Source organism: Bactrocera neohumeralis, chromosome 3 (assembly GCF_024586455.1).
Source record: "Bactrocera neohumeralis isolate Rockhampton chromosome 3, APGP_CSIRO_Bneo_wtdbg2-racon-allhic-juicebox.fasta_v2, whole genome shotgun sequence".
NCBI classification, from domain to species: domain Eukaryota; kingdom Metazoa; phylum Arthropoda; class Insecta; order Diptera; family Tephritidae; genus Bactrocera; species Bactrocera neohumeralis.
In genome coordinates, this window is record NC_065920.1 from 73,177,738 (window position 1) to 73,204,809 (window position 27,072).

Here is a 27,072-nt window from a genome sequence, read left to right on the forward strand (position 1 = left end):
TTGGCAGCACACTACATCCAATGGTATTTAAGGATGCATTGAATCTAATGAGAAAAAATCGATCCATTTTTATTAAAGAATTGTATAATAACTTTTAATTGTTAATAAAATTAGCATCTCAAAGTGAATTATAGACAAGCGCCTCAAACAAAAGATATTTATTAACTGTTATCTTAATGCTATATAACCGCATAAAGAATACCCTTATTCATATAAAGTTATATAAATTAACTGCAATGCAACCATGGATGGGCATCATTGTTACTATTCGCATCGGCATTGGCATTTCGCTGTGGTTCGCGTCAAGCGAAAATAATTCAGTTTTCAACGGCGGAAAGCAACGACGTGTTTCGGTGTTTCGTTCGCGGTTGCAGTCGCAGTGCGTGAAGTCAGTTGTAAAATTGAAATAAATTTTTTTACTGCTTTTCATAACCCATATATTTTAATGTCAATTTGAATAAAATCATTTGAATTTGTGAAGTCAATTGCACAACGTGAACATTTTCAGTTTGCCGGCTTTGAAACTTACGGTGGTGAGACCGATTACATTACAATTTATAAGAAATTGTGCATAATTAAGAAATAAAACCTTGGTTATCTATACAAGGTAAGATTACAAAAGTATTAAGTGTAAAAACATTAATAATAGCTTTGAAAAAGTGTATAAGTTGCGAGTAGAGTTGGAGGACATAAAAATTTGTTGTATATTCGCGAAGCGGCATTCGCTGCAATTCGCTTTGCAAATTAAAAATGGCGCACTCATGTGGCAGCGGTGGCAGAGCCAGCGGCTTTGTGAGCGAGCGAAAAAGTAAACGGAAGCCAAAGAGAAAGAAACAAATGCGATTGTACATGAGAAAAGCAATAGTTTCAGTTTTTAATATTGTTTATTGTAGCAAGACACAGAAAATATTAAAATTTTTACGTCTATGCTTTTGTTTTAAGTTTTAGACGAAATAACGAATGTTATACCGACGCCTACTCCCCTGGCATACAAATTTGAAATTGGTATACAGGGTGCGTTAAAAAGGTGTACATACTCAAATGCAAGTTTCAAAACATCTGCTTTTATATTTTTTAATCCACCTAATGTGCTCAATATTAAATTTTATTTTAGAATATTTATATTTTCTTATATTTCTCGAAATCTACAAAATATAAGGATATTGTATGTGCCATAATATATTCTTGCTGTGGTAATGTTATGCATACCTACATACATACATATATGTATGCGTAGCGTCTGGCATACAAGGCGCCAAATTAAAATTAAGATCAGTACAGCTTCTGCTAGAAGCAAATTATATCACTAATTTATACAAATTTGTTTACTACGTAGGTGTATAGTACATAATGTTAAAATTAATTACTTAAGCCTTTGAAAATTTTTAAATTAATTTACTTTTTTTTATATTCTTAGCTATCCAATTATACAGCAATGGAGAACGGCAGTGGTAGTGTGGCCGGGAGTGGTACCTCCATCGAAAAAATGTACCAAAAGAAATCTCAATTAGAACATATTCTATTGCGTCCAGACACTTATATCGGTTCGGTGGAGCACGTTAGCGAAACCATGTGGGTATATAATGAGGAAAAAAATCGAATGATACAGCGACCAGTCACCTATGTACCTGGTTTGTACAAGATCTTCGATGAAATTCTTGTAAATGCCGCCGACAATAAGCAACGCGACAAAACTATGAGTACAATAAAAATCGATATTGATGCGGAAAAAAATTCTATTTCAATTTGGAATAATGGGCAAGGAATTCCAGTTACCATTCATAAGGAACACAAAATGTATGTGCCGGAAATGATTTTCGGTCATCTCTTAACTTCGTCAAATTACAATGATGATGAGAAAAAAGTGACTGGTGGTCGTAATGGTTATGGCGCAAAGTTATGCAACATTTTTTCAACTAGTTTCATGGTTGAAACCGCTACTAAGGAATACAAGAAAAGTTTCAAACAAATTTGGGCTAACAATATGTCAAAAACAACTCCGCCAAAGGTTGGTATAGAATTTTCTAACGTAGCTATGCTATTTAAATAAGTATTAATGTAATATATATTTTATTTTTTTTTTGTTAAGATCAAAGAGTTTGCGGGCTCCGATTTTACAAAAATTACATTCAGTCCTGACTTGTCCAAGTTTAAAATGGATCGTCTTGATGAAGATATTGTTGCACTAATGTGTCGTCGTGCTTATGATATTGCCGCTGCGACAAAGGGTGTAGTTGTATTTTTAAATGGCAAAAAATTGCCGGTAAAGAATTTCAAGGATTACATTGATTTATATGTAAAGAATAGTGATGACTCCGGGCAAACAATTAAAATTGTTTACGAACAAGCTGGTGAACGTTGGGAGGTAGCTTGCTGTCCCTCAGAAAATAATTTCCAACAGGTGTCTTTCGTGAATTCGATTGCAACCACAAAAGGTGGACGTCACGTGGACTATGTAGTGGACATGATAATCAAACAATTGATCGAAGTTGTAAAGAAGAAGAACAAAGGTGTGTAGAAATATTTTTATATTATAATATTCTTTAATTTTAATCTTTTCTTTTATTTTAGGCGGTATTAACATAAAACCCTTCCAAGTACGCAACCATATGTGGGTATTCGTCAATTGTCTTATCGAAAATCCGACGTTCGATTCGCAAACAAAAGAAAACATGACACTGCAATCCAAAAGTTTTGGATCGAAATGTGCACTCTCAGAAAAATTCATTGCAAATGTTTCCAAGTCCGGAATTGTGGAGGCCGTATTATCATGGGCCAAATTTAAAGCACAAAGTGAAATTGACAAGAAAGGTGGTAAAAAGTCTTCTAAAATAAAAAATTTACCCAAACTCGAAGATGCAAACGAGGCTGGAAAATCAAATTCGTACTTATGTACGCTTATTTTAACGGAGGGAGACTCAGCCAAATCGTTGGCTGTATCCGGTCTTGGTGTTATCGGCCGTGACTTGTATGGTGTATTTCCACTACGTGGTAAACTTCTAAATGTACGTGAGGCTTCTTTTAAACAGCTGGCTGAAAATGCGGAAATCAATAATCTGGTAAAGATTATTGGTTTGCAGTACAAGAAGAAATACACTACAATGGAGGATTTGAAAACTTTACGTTATGGCAAGGTCATGATTATGACTGATCAGGATCAAGACGGTTCACATATAAAAGGATTACTGATTAATTTCATACACACAAATTGGCCCGAACTATTACGACTACCTTTCCTCGAAGAATTCATTACGCCAATTGTTAAGGCATCGAAGAAAAATGAAGTGCTTTCCTTCTATTCTCTACCCGAGTTCGAAGAGTGGAAGAATGATACGCCCAACAATAATACATATAATATCAAATACTACAAAGGTATTTTTTTCTCAACAAATAGCAATTTGCGAATATAGTGCATATGCATACCCATGAAATCAATTTTATAACATGAAATGTTTTTATTAAAACCAACATTTTTATAATTTTACTTAGGTTTGGGTACCTCCACATCTAAGGAGGCTAAAGAATATTTCCAAGACATGGAACGTCATCGCATAACTTTCAAGTATGACGGCAGTGTGGATGATGACGCCATTGTTATGGCTTTCTCTAAAAAGCACGTAGACGCACGTAAAGAATGGTTAACGTCGCACATGGACGAGGTGAAACGCCGAAAAGTACTTGGTTTACCCGAACGTTATCTGTACACCAAAGGCACCAAACACATAACATATTCGGACTTTGTTAATCTTGAGTTGGTGCTCTTCTCCAATGCTGACAATGTCCGTTCTATACCATGTTTGGTAGATGGTTTTAAGCCGGGCCAACGCAAAGTTATGTTTACCTGTTTCAAACGTAACGACAAACGTGAGGTGAAAGTTGCGCAATTGTCTGGTTCTGTGGCTGAAATGTCCGCCTACCATCACGGCGAGATGTCACTGCAGGCTACCATAGTCAATTTGGCGCAAAATTACGTGGGATCAAATAATATTAATTTATTGGAGCCTCGTGGTCAATTTGGTACACGTCTGCAGGGTGGTAAAGATTGTGCGAGCGCTCGTTATATTTTCACCTTAATGTCACCCTTGACGCGACTCATATTCCACCCAGCCGACGATCCGTTGTTAACGTACGAAGTTGATGATGGTCAAAAGATTGAACCACAGTGGTATATACCAATTATACCAATGGTTTTGGTGAATGGTGCTGATGGTATTGGCACAGGTTGGTCCACAAAGATTTACAATCACAACCCGCGTGATATCATACAGAATATTCGTAGAATGCTGGCTAATGAGGAGCCTTTGCCAATGCATCCCTGGTAAGTTACTTTGCATATTGTTGTTATATACAGTACAGCGATTAAAAAATTTTTGTTTAAAAACTAAACATTAAATTTTTAATTCTAAGGAAGCTAAAAAATGTAAATTAATTATTTTTTAATTTTTAAGTATAAACATTGGATTAAACATTTTTTTTTCAATCCGGTATTCGGGACTACATTTTTTAATATGTGACCTGGTCTACGAAAAGGGAGCTAACGTGCGAAAACTAGTTTTCTGGGAAACAGCTGTTACAACTCATCTTCCATCCGAATTAACTAAAAAGTGAAAATTGATTTTTTGACACCAAAGCCCCCTTTCCGTAGGGTCACATATAGTATTTGCTACAAGAAATTTCAACATTATTTTCAATTAAGATTTTCGGGATTTCAAAATAATACATTTAATTTCATTACCTTCTATATTTAATTAAAAAATTGGAATTAACTTTTTTTTCAAGCCGACATTTGGGATTAAAATTTTGCTTTAGTATTTGGAATCAAACATTTTAAAATAATATTAAATTGCGATTTTCGAGATTACAAAATAAAATGTTTTATTGCAACCCTACATATATATGATAATCATGTTTACCCGTTTCGCTCTATTTGAATTGTTTTTGTTTTACTTTTATTACAGGTATAAAAATTTCAAGGGCACCATTGACTACGTTTCTGATGGCCGTTATATTTCATCTGGCAATATACAAATTGTACAAAATAATAAAATCGAAATATCTGAACTGCCAGTGGGCACTTGGACCCAAGCGTACAAGGAGAGTGTGCTGGATGCACTTTCAAACGGTGAAAAAGGTAAGGCGGTTGTTGCCGATTACCGCGAGTATCATACTGATACCACAGTGCGTTTCGTTATTACATTCACTGCTGGTGAATTCGAGCGCTTGCAAGCTGAAGATGGCGGCTTCCATCGTGCTTTCAAATTAACCTCTTCAATGTCTACCAATCAAATGCATTGCTTCGATCAAAACAATTGCTTACGTCGTTTTCCTACATCTATTGATATTATGAAAGAATATTTCCCCGTACGTCTAGAGTATTATGTTAAGCGCAAAGAGTATTTAATCGGTCAATTGACAGCACAGGCTGATCGTCTGACCGATCAGGCACGCTTTATTATGGAAAAGTGCGATCGTACCATAGTGGTTGAAAATAAGAAACGTAAGGCCATGATAGATGAACTGATCAAACGTGGCTATCGACCCGATCCAGTAAAGGAATGGCAGCGTCGTATAAATATGGAAGAAGAAGAGGAAGCTGATGAAGAGGATGAAGATCAAGCCGATGAAACTGCAACCAGCTCAACAGTGAAGAAGGAGAAAAAGCCGGTAGATCCGGAGAAGGCTTTTAATAAATTAACAGATGTCAAGAAATTCGATTATCTTTTGGGTATGTCCATGTGGATGTTGACCGAGGAAAAGAAAAATGAATTGTTGAAACAACGCGATACAAAGTTAGCCGAGCTTGCAGCACTTAAAGCTAAGACAGTACAAACTTTGTGGCTGGATGATTTGGATGATTTTGAAAAGAAACTTAATGAATTAGAGGAACGCGAACGACTTGAAGAGTTAGGCATCAACAAGAAACAAGCAAAGGCCTTAACTGCTAAGGCAAAGGCTCTATCTGGTGCATTGAAGAAGCGTGCTGCTAAGGATGGCAACGAAAACATTTTCCCCGATCCAAATGGCATTAAAATTGAATTCAAGGTATGTAAAGTAATGTATTTAATTAAAGAAAACTGTTTAATGTATATATATTTATGGCATACAGGTTACTGAGGAGATTATGAAAAAGATTTCAACTGCAGTGGCACTCGCCGCCAGACCAAAGATTAAGAAGGAGAAGGTCGAAAAAGCAGCTAAGGCAGCTAAGGGTGAAGAAGTGGACGAGTTTGATACAATAGTTGAAGGTGGCGCAAAGGGACCGAAAGGTTCACCGGCTGCTTTGAAAAAGACAAAAGCTAAGGAAGCGGGCGCTGGCGGTGATGGAGAAAAGAAGAAGCGCGTTCGTAAACCCAAAGATGGTTTGAAACAATCTAAGTTGAACTTCGGCAAAGGGGTGAGCATTTTTCACTTTTGCTTGACTAAATACAGTGCGAACTAAACATGTTTTTTTTTTGTTCAACAGCGTAAAAAGAAACAGAATTCTTCCGATGAAGACGATGATTTAGGATCTGGTAGTGATATTGAAATGCATGTCGATGTTGCGCCACGCGCAGATCGACCAGGTCGCAGAGCAACTGCCAAGAAAATTAATTATTCTGGCTTATTGGATAGCGAAGCCGAAAAGAGTAGCGATGGTGAGCTCGAGTTCAGAGATAATGAAGGTATCAAAGAACAGTCATACCAGGTGGCACATATATCAGATGACGAACATGGCAGTGATGCCGATCAACCTAACGGCAGCAATGCGTTTGTAGTGAGCGAATCAGATGCCACACCGATAAAGAAGAAGCCTACAGCGAAACGTCCACGAAAGAAGGCAATAACAAGTGATAGTGATAGTGACAAAAAGGTGAGCAGCATTTGCTATTAAATTTTAATGCTAACGTAAATTTAATTAATTTATTATTTTTTTTAGAAAAAGAAGAAGAAAAGGGTTGCATCCGAGAGCGACGATGACGATTCAGATTTTGAATGTTAAGCATTTCCAATCCAATGAATTATAAAAAAATTAGACTTAATGTGCAAAAGAGTCTGCATATAATATAAAATGTGAGATCAGAAGAGTTATAGCACTAAGAAATTGGAGAAGCAGCAAGGTTATCAATAACCAATTATAATTCACCTTATATCTATACATTCATGTTGAATCAAACGCCTCTATATACATTCTTTTCCCACCGTACACCTTTCATTCATTCCATCAGCTTATGATCAAACGGAAATCGGAAATCGCAGTACTTGTTTATACGATATCACATTTCGTCACAATTCAAATCATTGCTGGTTTTTTTGTATTGTATTTTTAATTTAGTCCATTAGACCATTGTTCATCAAAGCTTCGGCATAGTGAATCAGCCAACATGCCAGGTTTTTTTTTATGATTTTAACATATTAATATTGGTTACTTTTTGTTCGTAATTAAATGTCAATACCTATTACAATAATAATTGCAGTCAACGACTGTTATATATTTAAACAAATTTTGTTCATTATTAAGATATTTCAATGCTGTGTGCGGTTAGAATGATAACGTGGCGTCTGGACGTCCAAATCTCCTTTTTATGTTTTAAGTATTTTGAAAGTAGTTTAAAATTTGTAAATATAAATGGTTCAATTTACAAGTTCTCTCCACGTTTCTTTCGAGTGAAAGTTTAGCGTTAGTATACAAAATAAACGGTATAATAAGAAGATTGCATAATAAGTATCGCAAAATCTGTCTAAAAGTGTTGTTTTAAAATTGAAATAATTGTGCGAAAGAAGCGTTATTTTTTATAAATTCCTTATTTTCGTTATCTCTTGCTAATTTGTATATTACTATATGTATTTTTAGCGCACAAAAACTGTGTGTACAATTTCAATTTGAAAGCTGATTTTTGAAAAAGTATTTTCGAAAATAAACTAGCAATGTCAAACTAATTATATATTTATGATAACTGATAAATGTATGAACGTAGAGACGGATTTTAAGATGGAACATGAAACATATTAAGTATGTACCAAATAAGGTTATACTTAAAACATTATCATTCAATATACTATAAATAAAATAAATTTTAATAAATATAAACAAATTTTATTTGAAAAAATACTTTATAATAGTGGTTCACATTGTACAGGTATTTTGTGATTTAGCAGTTATAGTCCCTTTTATGGATTTAATGCTTTACGGAAAGAATTTATTGCCCTTACAGTTATTTGTAGAACAAGAAACACAGAATGTCAGTTCAGCACATTGTTACGATGGTCTCGTGTGTTTTATAATATTTTTTTAAAAACCTTACTGATAAAAAAATAGCTAGGAAGTGCAAATTGCTTGAAAAGTCATGTTTTTGTAAGCGGGAATTGGACTTTTGCAAACCAGTTTAGATAACATTTAAACAGCAACAGTTAATGAAATGTTATGAATCTGTGTGTTAAAGCCTGTATGTTAAGTTTTACATTACTGTTTTGTTCAATGAATGAATTTTATATTTTAAGTGTATTTCAGCTTCTTTGTCAAGTTTTATTATTCTACTAACACAATCTTTTACTACTACTGCTACTTAACAGCTAACCTATAAACGGGCATTCCATAACGTGCTAAATTATATTTGAAAATTCCTTTATTATATTTTTTAGGTAATAAAAAGATTGGCTACCCTATAAAACCACCCCAAAAAATTACATACTATATTTTGCTTTTTGTGTCACCCTGTTGCTACTACCTTGACAGCTGCAAAGCGGCGAAAAAGCGGCTTTATTTCTGAATAACCTACAAAACAAGCGTACCAACAAAAATATTTGAAATTTGCAAGCATTGTAAAGATTCGCAAGTGTATGATTTAGTTATTTCTGCAGTGATCAAATTTTTACGTTATCAATAATGTCTAATTTTAATTTCGGAACAATTGCACAAGAGTTGCATGATGTGCAGGAAGAGGGACTCTCGTTTGAGGATAAACAACTAACTTGGGATACAGCTGAGGATGGTAAGAGGAGTGGAAAGCGCATAACAACAATTGTTTAAGAAAAATAGTTTACTTTATTATAAAAATTACATATTTACATAGTCGCTGATATTGTTAAGGCTTTGGAAACAACAAAAGTTGTCCACTACCTAAAGTTGGGTGGTAACACCTTGGGCATTGATGCGGCGGCTGCTATTGCAAAAGGCCTTGAGAAGCACCCGGAATTTCATAAAGCATTGTGGTATAATATGTTTTCAAGAAGACTCAAAACCGAGACACCATTGTCACTAAAGCATTTGGGTAATGGTTTAATGGTAGCCGGTGCCAAACTTACAGTATTGGATTTGAGTGATAATGCTCTGGGTCCAAATGGTATGGTTGGACTAGAGGATCTTTTGCGTTCGCCAGTAGTTTACTCATTGCAAACATTGCGATTGAATAATTGCGGTTTGGGTATTGGTGGTGGCCAAATGCTTTCAAAAGCTATATTGGATTGCCATAAGAGCAGTGTTGCCGCCGGAACACCACTTAAGTTGAAAGTTTTTATTGCCGGTCGCAATCGTTTGGAAAACGATGGTGCTAAAGCTATAGCAAAAATATTTTCTACACTAAAAACTTTGGAAGAAATAGCAATGCCACAAAATTCCATATATCATGCGGGCATTGCTGCATTAGCAAGCGGCTTCAAAGAGAACCCTAACTTGCGCATTCTGAATTTGAACGACAACACAGTAACTGAGAAAGGCGCAGCTTCACTGGCAGAAGCATTTGCATACACGCCAATGTAAGTTAGCAAAATTATACAAACGATAAACTTATTAGTTTAAATTATTGTATTTCCCCAACTTAGGTTGCAAGATATTAATTTTGGTGATTGTCTGCTCAAAACTCATGGCGCCTATCATTTTGCTGAGGCATTAAGCGAAAACCATAATCAACTCGAGGTGGTGGATTTGGGGTTCAATGAAATCGGCGCAGACGGCGGTGTTGTTTTGGCGGAAGCTTTACAAAATAAGACAAATTTAAAGAGGCTTAACTTAGATGGCAACCAAGTAAGTGCTGCTCATTTGTGCCGACAAATTTTTTCACTTATGGCATTAAATTTTTTTTAGTTTGGTTATGAAGGACGTGAGCGTGTTAAGGAGATTATAGAGACATTCGCGAATCCAAATGCATTAGAGAGCCTTGAAGAAGATCAATCGGAGTGCGACGATGATGAAGATGAGGACGGAGATGACGACGATGAAGAGGATGATGATGATGAAGAAGATGTACGTACAACCTAAAGTAAATAAATAAATGTAATAAATATTTTTTAAAAATTGCGTAGGATACTACTGAGGAAGTCGATGAAGATGAGGAATACCAAGATGAAGATGCCGACGAAGAGGGCGATGAAGCGTACATAACATCTCCCGCTTTTACAACAAATGTAAACATTTTCAAATATCATATTGCAAAGTGTCTTTTTTAATTGATTCGTTTCCTTATATGATTAACAGATGTTTGGTGCAAATGATACATTTATGTCTGCTAAAAATGTTCAATTTGTTGAACAAGCGACACCAGCAAAGCCAGTTACCGTTGAATCATTTTGTCTGAGTCAGAAACCTTGCAGCATACAAGCATTCGAGTCACTGCAGGAGACAGATAAATTGAAGGCCTTCAAAAGCATTATTGAGGTAATTTATAATATTATTTTTATAATTTGCATTCAATATTTTATTTATTAATATCTTTAGCAATTCACCGACGATAATCGCCTACTATTGCTAATTTTTACGACATTGAAATGTGCGCACCTCTCTGAATCATCGCCCGCGGCATTGGATTTAGCAAAAGCGCTTTATAAAGAGACAGTCGACTATGCTGTGGAAACGAAACAAGAGCGTCGCGTTTTGAATTACATGCTGATGCAGCTGGGTTTGCTGCGTAGCGAAGAAAAGTTCACGAGTCCCTACGACTTGAAAAGTTGTCGTTACGCGCTACGCGAGACACTTAAATCTAACCCACAGTTTGGCAGTGAGCATATGCGTAACGCTTTCAATATTTTCCTACAACAATTGGATGGTTGAAAGTATAGAATGTTAAGAATTTCATGTATTTTTGTAAGGTTTTTAAAAATATATTGTATAAGTTATGATTCCCGGTTTAAATTATAATTTTGCATTAACTGAAGGTGCCAAGTTCAAATACATATAATTCATACAAAAATGCAAGTATTAATTTTTCATCTATGAGATTTCTTAGTATGCAAAATTATTAGCATTTTTTCTAATGTGCCGAAGATTAATATCCAGCTGAAATGAAAACTACTGCTCCATTTTCATCATATTTCTTGAAATTATTAAATTATGACTGTTTTTCTGTTGCTAAAAACCAACATCAAGCATAAATTTTTATTGCTCAGAGGCGTTCCTTGTTGGTTTACAACATGCTAACACAAATGCAAATTTTTCAAATGTTTTGAGCGGTGTGTCCTTATAAGAAATATGAGTGAAGTGTGCAGTTTGAGGGTGAGTGTATAACCGTTTCCGTAGTGTAGTGGTTATCACGTGTGCTTCACACGCACAAGGTCGCCGGTTCGAACCCGGCCGGAAACATACTAATATAATTGTTTCTTTTTTTAATTATTTTCTTTTATTTTATAGTCCTATTGAAATATGGTAGTTTTCGGTGGTATTATTATAATTTCTGACCATCTATCTGTAAATATTCAAACTAGTCTCACAGTTTTTTTTTGTACATATTTATTATTTTTATTTGCTTTTTCTTATAGCTAGTGATAATGTTAATACTTATGTCTGTACTCTATTTAGTCATTTGATACAACATTTTATGTGGCATAATTTTATTTGTTATCTTCACAAGAGTTTGATTTTTTATACTCTTGCAACATGTTTCTACGGTGTATAACAGTTTCATTCACCTAACGGTTGTACGTATCACCTAAAAACAAGCGGGATAGATATATATTGTTACACATACATATATGTATGTATGTATATATAAATGATCAAAATGAAGAAACGTGTTGAAATCGGGGTGACCGACCGTGCAAGCTGTACCTTCATTAAAAATTGAGATATCTTGGAACTTGGTGTATGCGCGCTCTTGGCAAAAAAATATGAGTTCGTAGTTGGGCGTAATCGGATTGCCAAGCCCACCAACCGCCATTAACCGAAAGCCAACCACAACTAAGCATTAAATTAAGATTTAGACCTGTAATTTGATACAGGGGATCGCAGTAGCAAGGGACAGCTGTATGCCAAAAACTTTCAAAAGTGGGCGTGGTCACTTTCCAAATTCACTTAGCGCAAATATTACATGAATTCCTACCGACAGTGTAAAAAGAATGAAATCGGACAAATCTAACAATGCTTATCTAACTGAAGTTATTTCGCTGGCTTACATATGTATATCCTTACAAGTTGCAAGAGTATGTTTATATTCGGTTATACCTGAACTTAGCTCTTCCTTACTTGTTTTATGTATTTTTATTTTAGAACGATCAGATCGATTCCACACAAACTTAAAAAATAACAATTACATAATGTTTCTGCGATTATCTTATATATTCAACTAGCAGCGCAGTTTTATAGTTAGCAAAGTAACAACATCAATAGTACTATTACATACTTATATCTGCTCCAAATAAAAATAATTTTTGTTTTTGTTTTTTTTTAGCCATGCGTTAACGTTGAAATTTTACTTTACATATGTATGTGTATATATATTATTTGATTTTTCCTCAGTTTTAAGTTTTTTGAAAGCAAAAATTATGAGCATAATTTGCTGCTGTTATTACAAAAAAAAGACACATTAGTTCAACCATAAATTAGACGTGTCACATAACTTCATTCTATTTTAGTATAATAAAAGCTTTTTTAATACAATTAGTTACAACATATTCACAGATAATTTTGTATTTGCAGTTATTACGGACAGTGCTAACAGTATTTTAAATACGCACTACAGGATACCTACATACATACATACATTTGTTGTGTTTTGTTATGAAAAAGACACCGTTATATGTAAGTTTATAATTTTTAATATTATAGCGTTTCAAATTAACTTTGTAGTCTTTTTAAATATTTTTTGTAGATATACGGTGAATTTCGATTTTACTTGCTAAATTTGACATATGTCTGTATTTATTTATCTCATTTAGGTTTTGTTAACAATTACAATTGGAAGCCTATTTGTTTACTCCATTTTAGAAAATTCTGCAAGGTTTGAATAAATACATAATTGAAAGAACTTTTCAACAGTCTTGGCGCTCAAAAGTTCAACAAAACATTAAATAATATATTGATCACTTTGGTATCATTTATTTATTTATTGATGTTTACGTACCAATGTTAGGCACTTTCAAAACAATTTGCACGTTTTGTTTATATTAATTTTATACGTAGTTGCCGTTTTAATTTTAATTTTCAGGGTTGCAAATTATTCCAATATATTTGAATTAAAATTTGAACTAAATATTATTTATTTCGTAATTAAAAATAATTTTCAACGTTCAATTCCAAATATCGGAACGAAAATACCAAACACCGGATCAAAAAAAAAACAATCACAAACAATAGAAAGTTTGATTGAATTTTTTTTTCGTGTTTGCGTACCACTTTTGTTAACTTTTCAAAATTAAGGCTTATTTTTAATAAAATAGTTTGTTTGTTAGTTCTTGTCGCTTTGATATTTAACTGATTTTAAATACAGTTTTTTGGTTAGAATTTTGTCAATTTTTCTTTTTTCCCATTCCAGTTTTTAATTTGAAAACAATTTCCTATTTGTTACTCAAATTTTTAAATCAGTAATATTTTCTCATAATTTTGAATTTTTAATTCCAAACAAAATTTTTAAACTCAATTATTAAAACAGAAATTAGAACCATAAACTTTTTTGTTGTTGTTTCAAATAAATTATGAATAAGCAAAGAAAATTTAACTTATAATAAAAAATTAAAATTAAAAATTGAATTAATTTTAATGCAACATTTTTCAATTAAAAAATTTGCAACCCTAAGAGTTTAAGGGCGTTCCAATTCGCACTCTAATAAATTCATAATATACAAAAATAATATTTTCAAGTAATATGAATAGTTGTGGCTTATTAATGCGAAATCTTAATTTTAATTTTATATTTAGAATGTAAAAATATTTTAAAAAATCATAATATTATGAAATCAGGAAATACATATAATACAAATGCATACCCTATCTATCGTATATTAAATTTATCGCATACGTTTCGTAAAACACTTCATAATTTTCACTAAACGCACAACGATATAAACGCAGCAGTTGTTATTGCCCAAAAGTGTCACGTTGCTATGCATAAATATGCGTTAAACAACGACAGCGCCAGCCTCCGAGCGCCCAACAGGCAAATCAGGGCAATTCTTCCAAGTGTCAGTCAGGGGATCATATGCTTCCACGGCGTTGATTGTGATATGAGCACGATAAAAGTTATCCTCGCATGGCTGAAACATTTAAAACATTAATTAATAAAAAAAATTAAAAAGGCGTATTAACTAACCTGATCGCCGCCAGCCACATAGAGTAGCCCATCAGCAGCAGCTACAGCGGGTATAGCACGTGGTACAGACATAGAGCACACACTCTCCCACTTATTATCGTCGAAACTGTAACGCTCAACTGTGCTCAGCACATCCTGTGAACTACTGTTGCCGCCCACTACGTAGAGATGACGATTTAGCACGGCTACACCCATTTGACAGCGGGCGGTGCGCATACGTGCCATCGGTTGCCAATCGAGAGTTATGGGATTGAAACTTAAGTTCAAAAAATAAAAAACACATACATACATATGTCAAAATTAAAAATTAAATCACAAATGAGAAGAGTATTTGAAGTATACGCACCTTATTAAATCGGGCAAATGACGACTTGATGTTGTGCAGCCACCAACTATATAAATAAGTCCTTCAAAACTTACTACGCCCATACTAAAACGTGGTTCTGGCAACTCCCCCAACTTGCTCCATCCATTTTTTTCAGGATCATAGCACTCAATTGAACCGCCTATATCGTCACCTAACCAGCCGCCTACCGCCAGCAGTGTGCCACCAAAGGTGCATAGACCAAACTCACAACGCGGCACAATCATTGGTGCTATCGGTGTCCATACATCAGTTTGTGGGTCATATACTTCACCGTTAGCCAGAATTTGAGATCCACGTTCGCCACCTATGACATATATTTTTCCATTCAACGCAGCCACACCAGGCAGAATGCGTCCGATTTCCATTGGTGCCGTTTCGGACCACTCTCGTCGAAAGATATCGAACTTTGCGACTGTTTCGAAAATACAATCGGACGGTGTCCAGTCACGTTGTGACTCACGTCGCGAACCACCAATTATATAGATGTTCTTTTTAGCTTGTTGACGCGGACAGACACGTAGTGGCACTAATTGGCCACGCTTCGAGGCTATATCGCGACAAATAGAACGTAAGGCAATCTTTACGGACATATCGCGGCAATCCTTCAATGCCTGATCGATTACTTTGACGGGTACAAGTGCTAAACGCACATGTGATAGCGTGTCGAAGACGTAGCAACGACGTTGAGTAACATCATGTTTTATCCAACGTAGGGCCGCTTGGAAAACTTGAGATTCAGAATCGACACGCAGTTGCTCGGAAGTAAGTAGCTGAGCGAGTAGAGTTTGTGGTGTGTCTAAAAATTCATCTTCGAGGGTTATCTGTGCAAAAATAAAGGTAATTTTAAATTATATTTTATCTTCATTAATATACATATGTACATGGTATATATTTGTAATAAATAAATATATTAATTTAGTTAATAAAAAGAAATATTTTGTTTATACATTGGTACTGTAATAATAAATACGTTAAATGTCAAATTATTCATAACCGTTTCCGTAGTGTAGTGGTTATCACGTGTGCTTCACACGCACAAGGTCGCCGGTTCGAACCCGGCCGGAAACACATCAAGGCGCAAACTTTATTTTTTTAATTATTTTACATATTTTTACATTTTTTCTTAAATATACATACATATGTATATTTCCCTAAATTTTTAACTATTAAAACTAAACTTGATATATTTGGTACAACATATATCTTAACACATATGTATTTCAATTCCACTTACCGCCGGAAAGTTTGAGTGCACAAAGTTCAATGCACTTTTCTTTAAAGTCTCACAATTATGAGCTTCTGCAAAGCGGAGAATGCCCAATGCGTTGGTGGCATGTAATTCGCGGCAGAGAAAGTCGCAGCAGCCGTCAACAACTTCCGGCAACTGTAGCATATCAGCTGCAGCTAATAGCTCTTGAACATTAGACTGCAAATAAACAAATATCGAATATTTCAATAAAGAAAATACACAAAAAGTGCTAATTATTTGTTTATAAAATTAATTTAATTAATTTTTTTTAACGCACCTGTGTAATTTCACATCGTCCTGTGTATATAAAATCTAGTAGAATGCTTAAGATCTCGCCATCTATGGTGTGCAACACCACTGACTTTTGATTCACTTCATTCAAACCAAGTTCAGGGCGGAACATTGCCTCAAAGTAGGCGCTGGCCGCGCTTAATACTGCCCTATGTGCATTGAATGTAATACCACCAGCAACAATTTCTACGTCACAGAAACGCGATTCTGCACGTAATTGATTTAAATTAGCTAGCACTTTGAATGGAAATTGTGCATTGCTGTAACAAGGCAGTGAAGCGCGTTGTTGTGCACCTGCATTACTTACAGCACCACAAATATCACTTAGGTTTGAAGATGCTGTTGCGGCAGCGGCCGATGTATTACTTTCACCTTCGTCAGTTGTACTATTGCCATTGTGACAATTTGCATTGAATTCGTTGTGTGGCGAGTATGTCTTCAATGGTGGCATTATTATGTGATCCTTAGACTTAAACCGTTGTTTTGGCGTGATTAAATGTTTTAATCTAATGTAAATACAAAAAAATCGTAATTATTCCAAAAATATATTTCACTTATTAAATATAATTTATTACTTATGCATTTTTACGTTGAACGCAATTCAAAAAATTGTATTTGCGTTTCTTCAACTTGTATCAAAACATATAATAATAAACTTATACATACATACACGTACGTACATATGTATATTAATAATATGGATAAGCAAAACATATGTATGGGTAAAATGTGCAACGCTCTTAACTCTGTTAAGCAAAAGCTAGAGTTGCGTCGCACTCCCTTCTTCTAATAATCAACATTACAATTACATTTAATTAACTTTAATTGGCGCTGTTGGCCACTGGCACTATCGTCGGTCTCAAATTTAGTGTTGTGAATTACAATTTTGTAACGCTCGCAGGCTCGTAAAAAGAAAATATTGGTGATGGGTGGTGGGCGGTTTTTATTATACTCGCATACATATAGTCAAAACAGCGATTATATTGCGTAGAGAAATTCCTTCACAGCTAAGAGAAAATAACATATTTTTATTTTTTTAACACCGCTTGTAACGTACCAACTTTTTTCAAATATTCACTAAACTTCTTCGATAACTTTTAATATAAATGTGTTGAATATCTTTATGTTTATTGAAAATAATTCGTTTTATTCACTGTTAAACGCCCATTGCATTTTTTACATGACTTCACTTTTGACACAAAATACCAGTGATACCAAGTTTTTTTGTTTTACGGAGATCAAAAAGTCCTCATTTATGCAATCATTAACGAATATTTAAAACACTAGTGATTTAAGCACATTTTAAAGACATGAAAAGCAAAAAAATGTATTTTATGTATGTATTATAAATTTGGAATATTATTTATTGAATTCAAACTTTATAATATAAAAATATTTTGAACGTTGTATAAACATTTTCAATTTGTTTATTGCGACCCTGAGTTGACATTTGTCAAATACGACCAAACAAAACAAAATTGACACTGCAACATTAAAATCTCGTGCAATTCCAATACAAAACAATTTGTTTCCTGTTTTAACGAATTAAGTTTTAATTTTGTTGAAAGAGATGTCTAATTTTGAATTACTTAGCGAGCAGGGTCTACGTCTTGATGGTCGTCGTCCTCATGAACTCCGTTGTATCAAATGTAAACTCGGTGTATTTGAACAACCTGACGGTAGCGCCTATTTGGAACAAGGCAACACAAAAGTGCTTGCCGCAGTTTATGGCCCTCATCAGGCACAAAGTAACAAACTCGATTTGAACGAAGTGGTTATAAATTGCCAATATAGTATGGCGACATTTTCTACGGCGGAACGTAAGAACAGACCACGTGGGGATCGTAAATCACAAGAAATTACACTTTACCTACGGCAAGCATTGAGAGCTGCCATAAAGACTGAGTTATACCCACGTTCACAAATTGATGTATATGTGGAAGTTTTACAAGCAGATGGTGCTAATTATGCCGTTGCTCTAAATGCCGCCACCCTTGCGCTTGTCGATGCTGGTATTTGTCTTAAGGAATACGTTGTGGCATGTACCGCATCATTGAGTAAAAACAACATACCCCTTACGGATGTTTCACACGTGGAAGAGATGTCCGGAGGACCCACATTAACAGTCGCATCTTTACCAACATCTAATAAGATCGCATTCATGGAAATGTCACAAAGATTCCACCTTGATAATTTACCAGCTGTCATGGAGCAGGCGTTGAACGGTTGCCGTGAAATACAAGCGATAATGGAAAAGGAAGTACGAAAACATTTGATGCAAATGGGTTCTGCTGGAGACTGGAGTAATATTGCTAAATAAGTTCAAACAAAATTTAAATGTAATGGATAAAAGTGAAAATTAGTTTATCAAATTAAAAATAGTTTGAATAGAAATTTATTCGTTCACATTTTTCTTCGCGCCTTTTCCCGTTTCAGTAACTAAGGCTTCATATTTATCAATTAAGTCTACTAGTTTTGCACGTCTATATTCTACAGCGACACGTTTTATAAGTCTCTCCAAGCCTTCGCCGCCTTCAAAGAATTCTTCTAAATTATGCACTGTGCCATTGGATATACGATGATCTGTAATACGATCCTGAACGAAGTTGTAGGTACGTATTTTCTCGTTACGGTTTAAATTTCCTTGCTGTGCTTTGCGAGTGCGTTTTTCGTCTGCTTCTTTACTTTCCAATTCTCGTTGCACCAGTTTTGCTTGTAACCGTTGTATAGCACGTTCACGATTTTTTATTTGCGAACGTTCAGTTTGGCATTCAACTGCTAAACCGGTTGGTAAGTGGACTACTCTTACTGCCGAATCTGTAGTGTTGACGTGCTGACCTCCAGCGCCACTCGCTCTTTTAGTCTCAATTTTTAAATCTTTCTCTGATATATTAATATTTACATTGTCTGGACGTGGAATTACTGTCACAGAAGCTGTACTCGTGTGAATGCGACCAGATTTTTCAGTTGCAGGCACCCGTTGTACCCTATGGACTCCGCCTTCATATTGCATTTGGTTAAACGCTTCTCTATTCTGTACAATAACATTACCATGTCGTAAGCCACCGATACCTGTCTCCTCATTGTCGATAATTTCATACGACCATCCATTATAATCAAAAAAGTTTGTATACATGTCAAAAAGCTCACGCGCAAACAGCATTGCTTCTTGGCCACCGGCTCCGGCATTAACTTCAAATATTAATGAGTTATATGTTTCTTCTTCGGCTAACATAAGCATCTTATCAAGTAATGTTTCTTCCGTTTGGCGTAAAATATCTCCATATACCTGAAAAATTTGAAAGATATTCTTTAAAATGAATATATATGCGTATTTCTACACCTACTTCATTTTCTTCTTCAAGAAGTTGTCGCATTTCCACATCTTTTTCATTTTCAATATCTTCTTGGCTCGCAAGTTTCGATTTTAATAAGCGATATTGCTCTAGAGCAGATACAACGCCATCTAATTGGTTTAGACGGGGTAATGTGTGCGGTGTGGGATTAGTTCGCAAGTTATAGAATTCAACTCGCAGACTTTCCAAATATTTTTGCGTTTTTTCGCTGGATATATTTACGGAATCCTTAGAGGCTAATGTGTTGGTAATCGAAAGCAGTCGCTTATGTGTGTATAGTGTCTTATTCGGTAGCAAATACTTAATTTTTTGCACAGTGCTGTGTGCTAAAAATTTTCCTAAAATCATCTTGCACACAGAAAAAACAAATTTTACTTTCTAGCCTTATAACCACTTTGCAAAACTTTATATTCATTTAGAGGTTAATCTTATTTACAATAACAAAAGTCAGCTGTTGTACAGAAAACAAAGACGAGATGCCACCAGTTTTCAAATAATGTAACCATCAGAGATCCATCCTGGTAACCATACTGTAGTTTTTTTGGCTAACGTAATTAAACGATAGTAAGTTCCCTGCCCCGCTACTTCTTCATATATGGGAACATCTTCTTCTTTTTGGTAACATCCAATAATTTTAAATATAAAGTTTTGTACAAAATAAAAAAAATGGTTATTAAGCTGTATGCCAAAGAGTAACACATTAATATAATAATATATAAGAAAAAGTTTACTTTCACTTAAGAATTACATCTTTTAAGTATTCTTCATGCAATTTTATCTAAGTGAAAATTCAATCTTACGAAATTTTACAATTTTTTTCAATGAAGCGGTTATTTTAGAGATCACACTATTAATTCCAAATTTTCACTTCTTACTTAAATAATAAAAATGCAGAAGAAGACAAGAATTATGATCCGGATTCACAACGAATAATGTCGCAATTTCACTTTCATTTGTCAGAATTTTAATTATTTACCGTTTCTGTGTGCCAAACGCCTAAGTAATTATTTTTTAGCGAACTAATCGTTATGGCAACCCCATGTGCATATTTTGCTGGACGTTTGTAGTGACATTTAATGGCTGCGATTCAGAAAGCAAATAATTATTTTTAGCTTTTGATATTTCGTCCGTGAAAAGTGCACTCGTTAAACAATTTCATATTTTAAATAAATGTGCTTGTAGTGTTACGAATATGTCTAACGCAGCAGCAGGTGTGTAAAGGATTAATTTGATTTTAACTAAGTTAAAAAACTTATTTAGTGTTGTGGCCTTAAGTGTGGGCAGACTTGTTTATTTATTTATTTGTTCAAGATATCTATGCAAAATAGCTTAATACTGTTGATTTTTTGAATAGCACAATGGGTAAAATTCTTCAATGCATCTGGTATACCTTCACCAGCGGCAGCCAGTTACGCACATATATTTGTTGAAAATCGCATACAAAATGATATGTTAATGGATCTCAATAAAGAATATTTGCGAGAAATGGGTATAACACCGATGGGCGATATAATAGCTATATTAAGGTAAGTTTGACAAAAAACAAATTTCTTAAAAATTAGAAGAATCAAAAATGCAATAATATCACTTATTTTGTGTGGCAAACAAGTATATTTGTATTTAAATTTATAAATTAGGCATGCAAAGACTGTGAGTGATCAAACAGCTAGAGAAAAAGTGCTCACCAATTCGGAAATGTGTGTGCCCATTGCAGCCGTACCGGCAAACCCTCATTTATCACAAGAGCGTCCATCAACAACTACCACGATTAGACTAAAATGTAAGTTAACAAATTTATCAAATGTTTTTGTTGCAGCTGATAATGTCTTGTTAGAGATTACTGTATTATTCTTTATTGCAGCTGTGCCAGTAACATCAAGTACTTCAACCACAAGTAGTAGCCGTGTATATCTAAAGTCTTCAGATGAGTTGGGTGAACCGCTGCCAAAGCAAACTCGACGCGTTTTACCAGAGCATGAAGGTAAATATAAAATAAAGCTTCCCTCTGGTAGCACAAAGCGAAGCAAGGAAATACTTGCCAAAAAAGAAAAATGTAAGTAATACTCATTGATTAGCTATTATTTTTTTTCTTTACTAAAATGTAATTTTACTTTTTAGTATATTCACAACGTGAAAGCACACAACGTTCCGATGTATTTGAACGTCTAGCTAAAAACTCTTCATCCACTATAGATTTGGCTAAAGACGATACAGATGATGGCGAAATTAGTAGTGGAAGTAGTAACAGTAACGCGAAAGCAACAACTATACGCAATGTACAAGTACGAGTAACTGGTGTCGGTGGCAACAATAGTAAATCAGTTGCTGGTTCATCTATATTTTCACGTTTGGGAGGAAAATCTCAGGAAGATGCTGATAATGATTTAATCATAGCTAAACATATTAAACCAATATTAAAAAACACTTCGAAAACAACAGTAAGTTCATTAACAGCGGACTGTATATATCAAATAAAATTAGTTAATTAATACTTTGCCTTTAGAATCGTTCTACAATCGTAAAATCAAAGATCGTAACTTCAAATATATCACCTGTACGCATACATCCACAAAAACAAAAGGTTATACTGGTGAAGAAGGTACCATTAAAAACAAACGAAAGTGACGACGACGATAATAATTCAATGTATGGTGATAATGACATTGATATGGATGATATCGTCACCAGCTCCAATGCTGTAAGCAGCAGTGAGAAAATTGTGAAATTCGCGTCAACCGCAGAGGTGCATGAAATAGCATCGGAACCGCGATTTAAACAATCTCCCAACGAAAGAAATTACAAATCAAATGGTGGAAGCGTTTATCAAGGCAACGCTGCAGGTGGCGTAAAATCAAGACTGGGTTTGAGTAAGTTGCACACATTTTCAAACTAGCTTTGTATAACTAAACTGATAAAATTTTTTCATTAATAGACACGATCTTACATACCACAAAGAAAACGTACAACTTAAAGGCTGCCAGCAATATCAATGCAAAATCACGCATTAGCCCCGTCAAAGCAAAATCTTTGCGATTGAAGTCAGATGAAATTCTGATGCGTCAGGAATTACCAGTACATCGTCGATTGGGTGGTGCAAGCAATATTAGCAGCTCTACAGCACAAGGCAAATCGATGTCGGCACTTACAAAGCGTGTCGGTAGAGTTAATATTTCTAAGAAATCATCTCCAATACAAAGAAAACCACAAAAAAATTCAGCGTCATCAGTTTTTGACCGTTTAGGTTTCAACAGTTAAGTTGCTATTGTCTCGAATAATTTTTAAAATTTTCTAATGTGTGAAAAAGAGTAAACCTTTAATTCAAGTTTCAAATGCCTATCACATAATTGAGGCAAAAATAAAGAAGTTTCGCGGTAATTTTGGCGTTTTAAATGCAAGCAGATCAACCAAAACTTTCTTATTTAATTAAAAAATCACACTTTCTGATTATTTAGAGTTGTTTATATAGGTTTATGACTAAAAGTAGACTAACTGAGACTGCAGAAAATTAATAAAACATTGCTAAAATTAATATTCGCATTTTGGTATATTTTATTTGACGTTTTTAGGAAAATTTTAAAATAGTTTCAACACTAAATTTCTAAATTTTCACATGATATACATACATACATGCATACATATTTACGCAAAATACATTCATAGTTACATATCAATATATATTAATTATATATTTTTTAGATATTACATTTGTTGTAATTTTTATGTTTTATAAAAATTAATTGCGCCTAATTAAGCTTGTTTGATACAACCACATACTATTGTGGATTTACTTTCTTCACTACATACATACATGTTGTTTTCCGCTTTATTTTTAGGGGCTTGCACTGCCTGTTCCAAGTTTTGCTGTGAAGAAGTTTCTATTGTCCTCTTATTATATTTCCTTTTATTTGGCGGTTTCTTTGCATTCGCTTGCTTTGAATTTGAGGCTTGCACTGCCTGATGCAATTTTTTTTGCTTTTTGACAACGGTTGGTGAAAGACTTTCTATTTTTGCTTTTAGAACACCTGGTGACAAGCGTGGGGTTGTCTTCTTATTATATTTTCTTTTATTTAATGCTTTCTTTGCATTCGCTTGCTTAGAATCTGAGGTTTGCTCCTTATTAATTTTCCTCTTATTTGATGGTTTCTTTGTATTCGCTTTTTTTGAATCTGATTTAACGTATTTTTCCTTCGGTTTTTTGATTAAGTTTTCCTTATTGGCTGATCTCAGTGTTGTATTAGTTAAGTGTCGAATCGTCATGTTTGGTTCCGAGTTTGTTATATTGCAGATAAACTTAAAGTTTTGATCGCGCCTTTTTTGAATATTCTCCAGATGCTTTTCAAACAAAGAAATTTCTTGTTGACGTAGCGCCAGAGCTACAGATCTAAAAGGTTCTTTCAGTGGTTGTTGTAGCGGCAGAGGTACAGGTCTAAAAAGTCCATTCAGTGGTTGTGGTAGCGACAGAGGTACGGGTCTAAAAAGTCCATTCAGTGGTGGCTGTAGTAGCGGCATAGGTACAGGTCTAAAAGGTCCTTTCAGTGGTTGTAGTAGCGGCAGGGGTACAGGCCTAAAAGGTCCTCTCAGAGGTTGTTGTAGCGGCAGGGGTACAGGCCTAAAAGGTCCTTTCAGTGGTTCTATCCGTTTAATGCATGGTTCAACCATTGGTTGCAGAGGTTTTGGCGGCATTGCAGAGACATCATTCAAGTACTTTCCTAACATAGGAGGTCCACTCAGATGTTGTTGTTGTAGCGGCAGAGGTACAGGCCTAAAAGGTCTTTTCAGTGGTTCTATCCGTTTAAAGCATGGTTCAACCATTGGTTGCACAGGTTTTAGCGGCATTGCAGAAATACCATCCAAGTACTTTCTTAAAGCAGCAGGTCCTCTCGGTTGTTGTTGTTGTAGCGGCTGGGGTACAGGTCTACAAGGTCCTTTCAGTGGTTCTTTCCGTTTAATGCGTGGCTTAACCATTGGTTGCAGAGGTTTTTCAGAGATATCATCCAATACAGGTCGAGAAGGTCCTTTCAGTGGTTCTATTCGTTTAACCTTTGTTTGCCTAGATGTTAGCGGTGGTGAAGAAAGGACTGGGATGTCTAGCGGTTTATTTCTTATTTTGGTTTCGGTTTTTGTTCCAACGATAATTGCTTTTTTCCCTGGACCATTGGTATCTGACGTCTTAGACTTTAGAGCCTCAACTTTAAAACGTTTCGGTTGATTGGTTACGCCATTTTGCATTTTTAATTTTGTTTCTTTGATTACTCCGAACTTTTTATGCACATAACACACACCATCAGTTATTTGATGTGCGTACGTATTGGCGTTTAAGCGATTAAATAACATTTTACAGAATTTTAAACATACATATACTTGCGTGTCAATTAATTTAGCAGTTTTTGTAAATATTTATTGTATATGAATTCCTGGAGGTTGCTTGAGATCACTCAGATATGTATTGATTGTGCTCTTGGATGCTTGCAACACGTCCCTTATTCTTGCTTCAAGAATTAATAATATATGAATATACTTTTTTTTATTTTTATTGTATTTGAATATAATTTTTAAATTAAAATATAAATAATATAATTTAATATGTATTTTAAAATATTTACTCACTTGTTAGACGGCAGCAGCCTAATCAATAAATGGCTTGTACCTACAAATTTTTAAATTCCATTAGCTAGCCCTTTTAATTTTTATTTGTCCGAATTTCCGTTATTTTATCCTTATTCCTTTTGCTCCTTTACTTATTTAACGCCGAATTGTCTGCTAAATAACTTTGAACTTATTTTCTTCGAAGTTTTTGTTGTTGATTAAGTTTATCATAACAACAACAAAATAAATTGTTTAACAAGCGAAGACGGTATAAAAACGGATATATGAACTCGTAATTAAAGGAGAGAGTAAGGTTAATTCCTGTAAAACAAGGTCCATTTTTATAATTTTTTAGCAGCCACTTAAAATCTGTGGACACCTCATAACTCTCTGTCGAATCATCTGAAAAAAATTATATTATAGTTAATCGTTTTGCTCGAGTAACGTTTAGGAGGTTTCGAAATTAAAATTTCTCAGTTCGGAGGAAAAAATACGATTTTTTTTAAATGTTTATTGTAACTGAGAAATATTAAAAAATTAAAAAAAAATTAAAACCCCACTTCAGCCCATAATTTGTGACTATTAAATATCAATTTTTATGTATATATGGAGCTATAATACGATTATTGACTACGAAACTTTTAATTCTTTAATACTATAAAAATAGTTAAAATACAATAAATATGGCAGATAACTGCTGTGAAAAGCGACATCTACACACTGAATAAAAGATTGTTTTGATTTGAAGTCGGCAAAGAAGTTTTCGTTGATAATACAGTACAGTATGAAATTATTAATTTAAATCATAGAATGCAAAACAATCATCTATTTAGTGTTTTTTTTAGCTATAGAACATAGAAAATTAGAATAAAAAAATTTAAATTTTTAAAATAATTTTTTATGTTCTCTGATAAGCGGTAGATGATCACACATGTCGGCTCAATTTTACCTTTAAAATTTTTTTTCCAGATGACAATGGACGAACCTGTTGTGTTAGCTACCAAAATCAGAAAGTACTTATAATTTAATTAACTTCTGTTGGAGCGTAGTGAACAAATGGTTTTAGCAATCAGATTTTATGAAAAAAGAGGATTAGCCCAGGCTTCCTAGTCCAACTGCAGGCCTGCTCTCTGCAATTGACAGGAACATGGACATGGCGTTGTGCAGAGAATAGCTCTACAAAATACAGTATGCCTTAAAAAATACGAAAGTCCTCTTCATATGATAGTTACTTCCAAAAATAATAAAGAAATATCATCTTATCAAATATGATACGCATTGTGACGGATGCTTCTTTTTCACGAAAACAAGTATTAGAGTGGCACAAAGTATTCAGTGTAGGTCGTTAAGTCTCTAAAAACTTGTTAGTCGTCCACCACAACCTTTATTAATTACAACAACAATGAAAAAGTTAAGAAAAAAGTGGTTTAAAGCAGTCACGTTGACATCAATCGATTCATATTTTGTGTATGAAACGAGGTAATTAATCCTTTGCAAAAACGACGTCGAGTACAGGTCGCAAAAGAGTTGCGAAACCAAAATTCGCTGAAGCCGATTAAAAAGATTTGTGAAAATGTAGTTTTTTTTAAGTTAGGATCAATTTCTTATTCCTGTTGTCGATACTTATTACAAAATTTACTTTAACAATATTTCCTCAATCAATAGAATGAATCACCCTTTTTCATAGTCATTTCTAAAAAGGTATGTATGTGTATAACTACTTATGTCTAC

The 27,072-nt window shown here is 34.4% G+C and overlaps 7 protein-coding genes and 2 non-coding genes across 18 annotated transcripts; 6 read left to right on the top strand and 3 right to left on the bottom strand.

The window, feature by feature from the left end:
* The first annotated feature begins 333 nt into the window (after positions 1–333).
* LOC126753876 (DNA topoisomerase 2) lies at positions 334–8,089 on the top strand. Its single transcript, XM_050465615.1, has 9 exons — positions 334–607; positions 1,418–2,008; positions 2,090–2,510; positions 2,572–3,372; positions 3,490–4,318; positions 4,959–6,042; positions 6,107–6,394; positions 6,464–6,850; positions 6,917–8,089. The coding sequence occupies exons 2-9, from the start codon at positions 1,436–1,438 to the stop codon at positions 6,977–6,979; spliced, it is 4,446 nt and encodes a 1,481-aa protein (XP_050321572.1). The 5' UTR covers positions 334–607; positions 1,418–1,435; the 3' UTR covers positions 6,980–8,089.
* A 622-nt stretch (positions 8,090–8,711) lies between these two features.
* LOC126752956 (ran GTPase-activating protein) lies at positions 8,712–11,104 on the top strand. The gene is made up of 7 exons (XM_050464007.1): positions 8,712–8,969; positions 9,051–9,732; positions 9,799–10,000; positions 10,061–10,219; positions 10,279–10,380; positions 10,451–10,630; positions 10,691–11,104. The coding sequence occupies exons 1-7, from the start codon at positions 8,864–8,866 to the stop codon at positions 11,021–11,023; spliced, it is 1,764 nt and encodes a 587-aa protein (XP_050319964.1). The 5' UTR covers positions 8,712–8,863; the 3' UTR covers positions 11,024–11,104.
* Positions 11,105–11,478: 374 nt separating this feature from the next.
* On the top strand, positions 11,479–11,551 carry Trnav-cac (transfer RNA valine (anticodon CAC)). The gene has a single exon. It is a non-coding gene; the product is annotated as a tRNA-Val (tRNA).
* A 1,061-nt stretch (positions 11,552–12,612) lies between these two features.
* Positions 12,613–17,595, bottom strand: LOC126751967 (actin-binding protein IPP). Of its 3 annotated transcripts, none has more exons than XM_050462447.1 (6): positions 17,457–17,595; positions 16,386–16,905; positions 16,094–16,285; positions 14,839–15,680; positions 14,493–14,748; positions 12,613–14,436 (listed from the first exon to the last, which is right to left on the bottom strand). In XM_050462447.1, the coding sequence occupies exons 2-6, from the start codon at positions 16,848–16,850 to the stop codon at positions 14,302–14,304; spliced, it is 1,890 nt and encodes a 629-aa protein (XP_050318404.1). In that variant the 5' UTR covers positions 16,851–16,905; positions 17,457–17,595; the 3' UTR covers positions 12,613–14,301. The 3 variants fall into 3 exon arrangements, with proteins under 3 accessions (XP_050318404.1, XP_050318406.1, XP_050318403.1); XM_050462449.1 differs by lacking the exon at positions 17,457–17,595 and adding an exon at positions 17,209–17,446; XM_050462446.1 differs by lacking the exon at positions 17,457–17,595 and adding an exon at positions 16,975–17,030.
* Positions 15,855–15,927, top strand: Trnav-cac (transfer RNA valine (anticodon CAC)). The gene has a single exon. It is a non-coding gene; the product is annotated as a tRNA-Val (tRNA).
* A 214-nt stretch (positions 17,596–17,809) lies between the features above and the next one.
* Positions 17,810–18,797, top strand: LOC126751969 (exosome complex component RRP41). Its single transcript, XM_050462451.1, has one exon. It carries the CDS (start codon positions 17,970–17,972, stop codon positions 18,717–18,719), a length of 750 nt encoding a protein of 249 aa, XP_050318408.1. The 5' UTR covers positions 17,810–17,969; the 3' UTR covers positions 18,720–18,797.
* LOC126751968 (peptide chain release factor 1-like, mitochondrial) lies at positions 18,759–20,196 on the bottom strand. Its single transcript, XM_050462450.1, has 2 exons — positions 19,747–20,196; positions 18,759–19,688 (listed from the first exon to the last, which is right to left on the bottom strand). The coding sequence occupies exons 1-2, from the start codon at positions 20,101–20,103 to the stop codon at positions 18,795–18,797; spliced, it is 1,251 nt and encodes a 416-aa protein (XP_050318407.1). The 5' UTR covers positions 20,104–20,196; the 3' UTR covers positions 18,759–18,794.
* Positions 20,197–20,817: 621 nt separating this feature from the next.
* LOC126752511 (uncharacterized protein C19orf47) lies at positions 20,818–23,284 on the top strand. Its single transcript, XM_050463358.1, has 7 exons — positions 20,818–20,966; positions 21,110–21,281; positions 21,393–21,535; positions 21,617–21,808; positions 21,874–22,193; positions 22,259–22,622; positions 22,688–23,284. The coding sequence occupies exons 1-7, from the start codon at positions 20,948–20,950 to the stop codon at positions 23,008–23,010; spliced, it is 1,533 nt and encodes a 510-aa protein (XP_050319315.1). The 5' UTR covers positions 20,818–20,947; the 3' UTR covers positions 23,011–23,284.
* LOC126752510 (uncharacterized) lies at positions 23,281–25,525 on the bottom strand. Of its 8 annotated transcripts, none has more exons than XM_050463356.1 (3): positions 25,363–25,525; positions 24,678–25,244; positions 23,281–24,524 (listed from the first exon to the last, which is right to left on the bottom strand). In XM_050463356.1, the coding sequence occupies exons 2-3, from the start codon at positions 25,087–25,089 to the stop codon at positions 23,503–23,505; spliced, it is 1,434 nt and encodes a 477-aa protein (XP_050319313.1). In that variant the 5' UTR covers positions 25,090–25,244; positions 25,363–25,525; the 3' UTR covers positions 23,281–23,502. The 8 variants fall into 8 exon arrangements, with proteins under 8 accessions (XP_050319313.1, XP_050319312.1, XP_050319311.1 ...); XM_050463355.1 differs by having other exon boundaries at positions 23,281–24,425; positions 24,579–25,244; XM_050463354.1 differs by having other exon boundaries at positions 23,281–24,173; positions 24,267–25,244; positions 25,363–25,524.
* Between the last annotated feature and the right edge of the window lie 1,547 nt (positions 25,526–27,072).

Coding starts and splice junctions, on each gene's coding strand:
- LOC126752510 (XM_050463351.1), bottom strand. CDS start 25,089: ATGTTATTTAATCGCTTAAACGCCAATACGTACGCACATCAAATAACT.
- LOC126751969 (XM_050462451.1), top strand. CDS start 17,970: ATGTCTAATTTTGAATTACTTAGCGAGCAGGGTCTACGTCTTGATGGT.
- LOC126752956 (XM_050464007.1), top strand. CDS start 8,864: ATGTCTAATTTTAATTTCGGAACAATTGCACAAGAGTTGCATGATGTG. Junction 9,733..9,798: donor GCATTTGCATACACGCCAAT/GTAAGTTAGCAA, acceptor TCCCCAACTTAG/GTTGCAAGATATTAATTTTG. Junction 10,220..10,278: donor ATGATGATGATGAAGAAGAT/GTACGTACAACC, acceptor AAAATTGCGTAG/GATACTACTGAGGAAGTCGA.
- LOC126751967 (XM_050462446.1), bottom strand. Junction 15,681..16,093: donor TGCACTCAAACTTTCCGGCG/GTAAGTGGAATT, acceptor ATTTTTGCACAG/ATAACCCTCGAAGATGAATT. Junction 14,749..14,838: donor CATTTGCCCGATTTAATAAG/GTGCGTATACTT, acceptor TTTGAACTTAAG/TTTCAATCCCATAACTCTCG.
- LOC126753876 (XM_050465615.1), top strand. CDS start 1,436: ATGGAGAACGGCAGTGGTAGTGTGGCCGGGAGTGGTACCTCCATCGAA. Junction 4,319..4,958: donor CCTTTGCCAATGCATCCCTG/GTAAGTTACTTT, acceptor CTTTTATTACAG/GTATAAAAATTTCAAGGGCA. Junction 6,395..6,463: donor AGTTGAACTTCGGCAAAGGG/GTGAGCATTTTT, acceptor TTTGTTCAACAG/CGTAAAAAGAAACAGAATTC.
- LOC126752511 (XM_050463358.1), top strand. Junction 22,194..22,258: donor AAAACACTTCGAAAACAACA/GTAAGTTCATTA, acceptor CTTTGCCTTTAG/AATCGTTCTACAATCGTAAA. Junction 22,623..22,687: donor AAAATCAAGACTGGGTTTGA/GTAAGTTGCACA, acceptor TTTCATTAATAG/ACACGATCTTACATACCACA.
- LOC126751968 (XM_050462450.1), bottom strand. CDS start 20,103: ATGATTTTAGGAAAATTTTTAGCACACAGCACTGTGCAAAAAATTAAG. Junction 19,689..19,746: donor TTCTTGAAGAAGAAAATGAA/GTAGGTGTAGAA, acceptor CAAATTTTTCAG/GTATATGGAGATATTTTACG.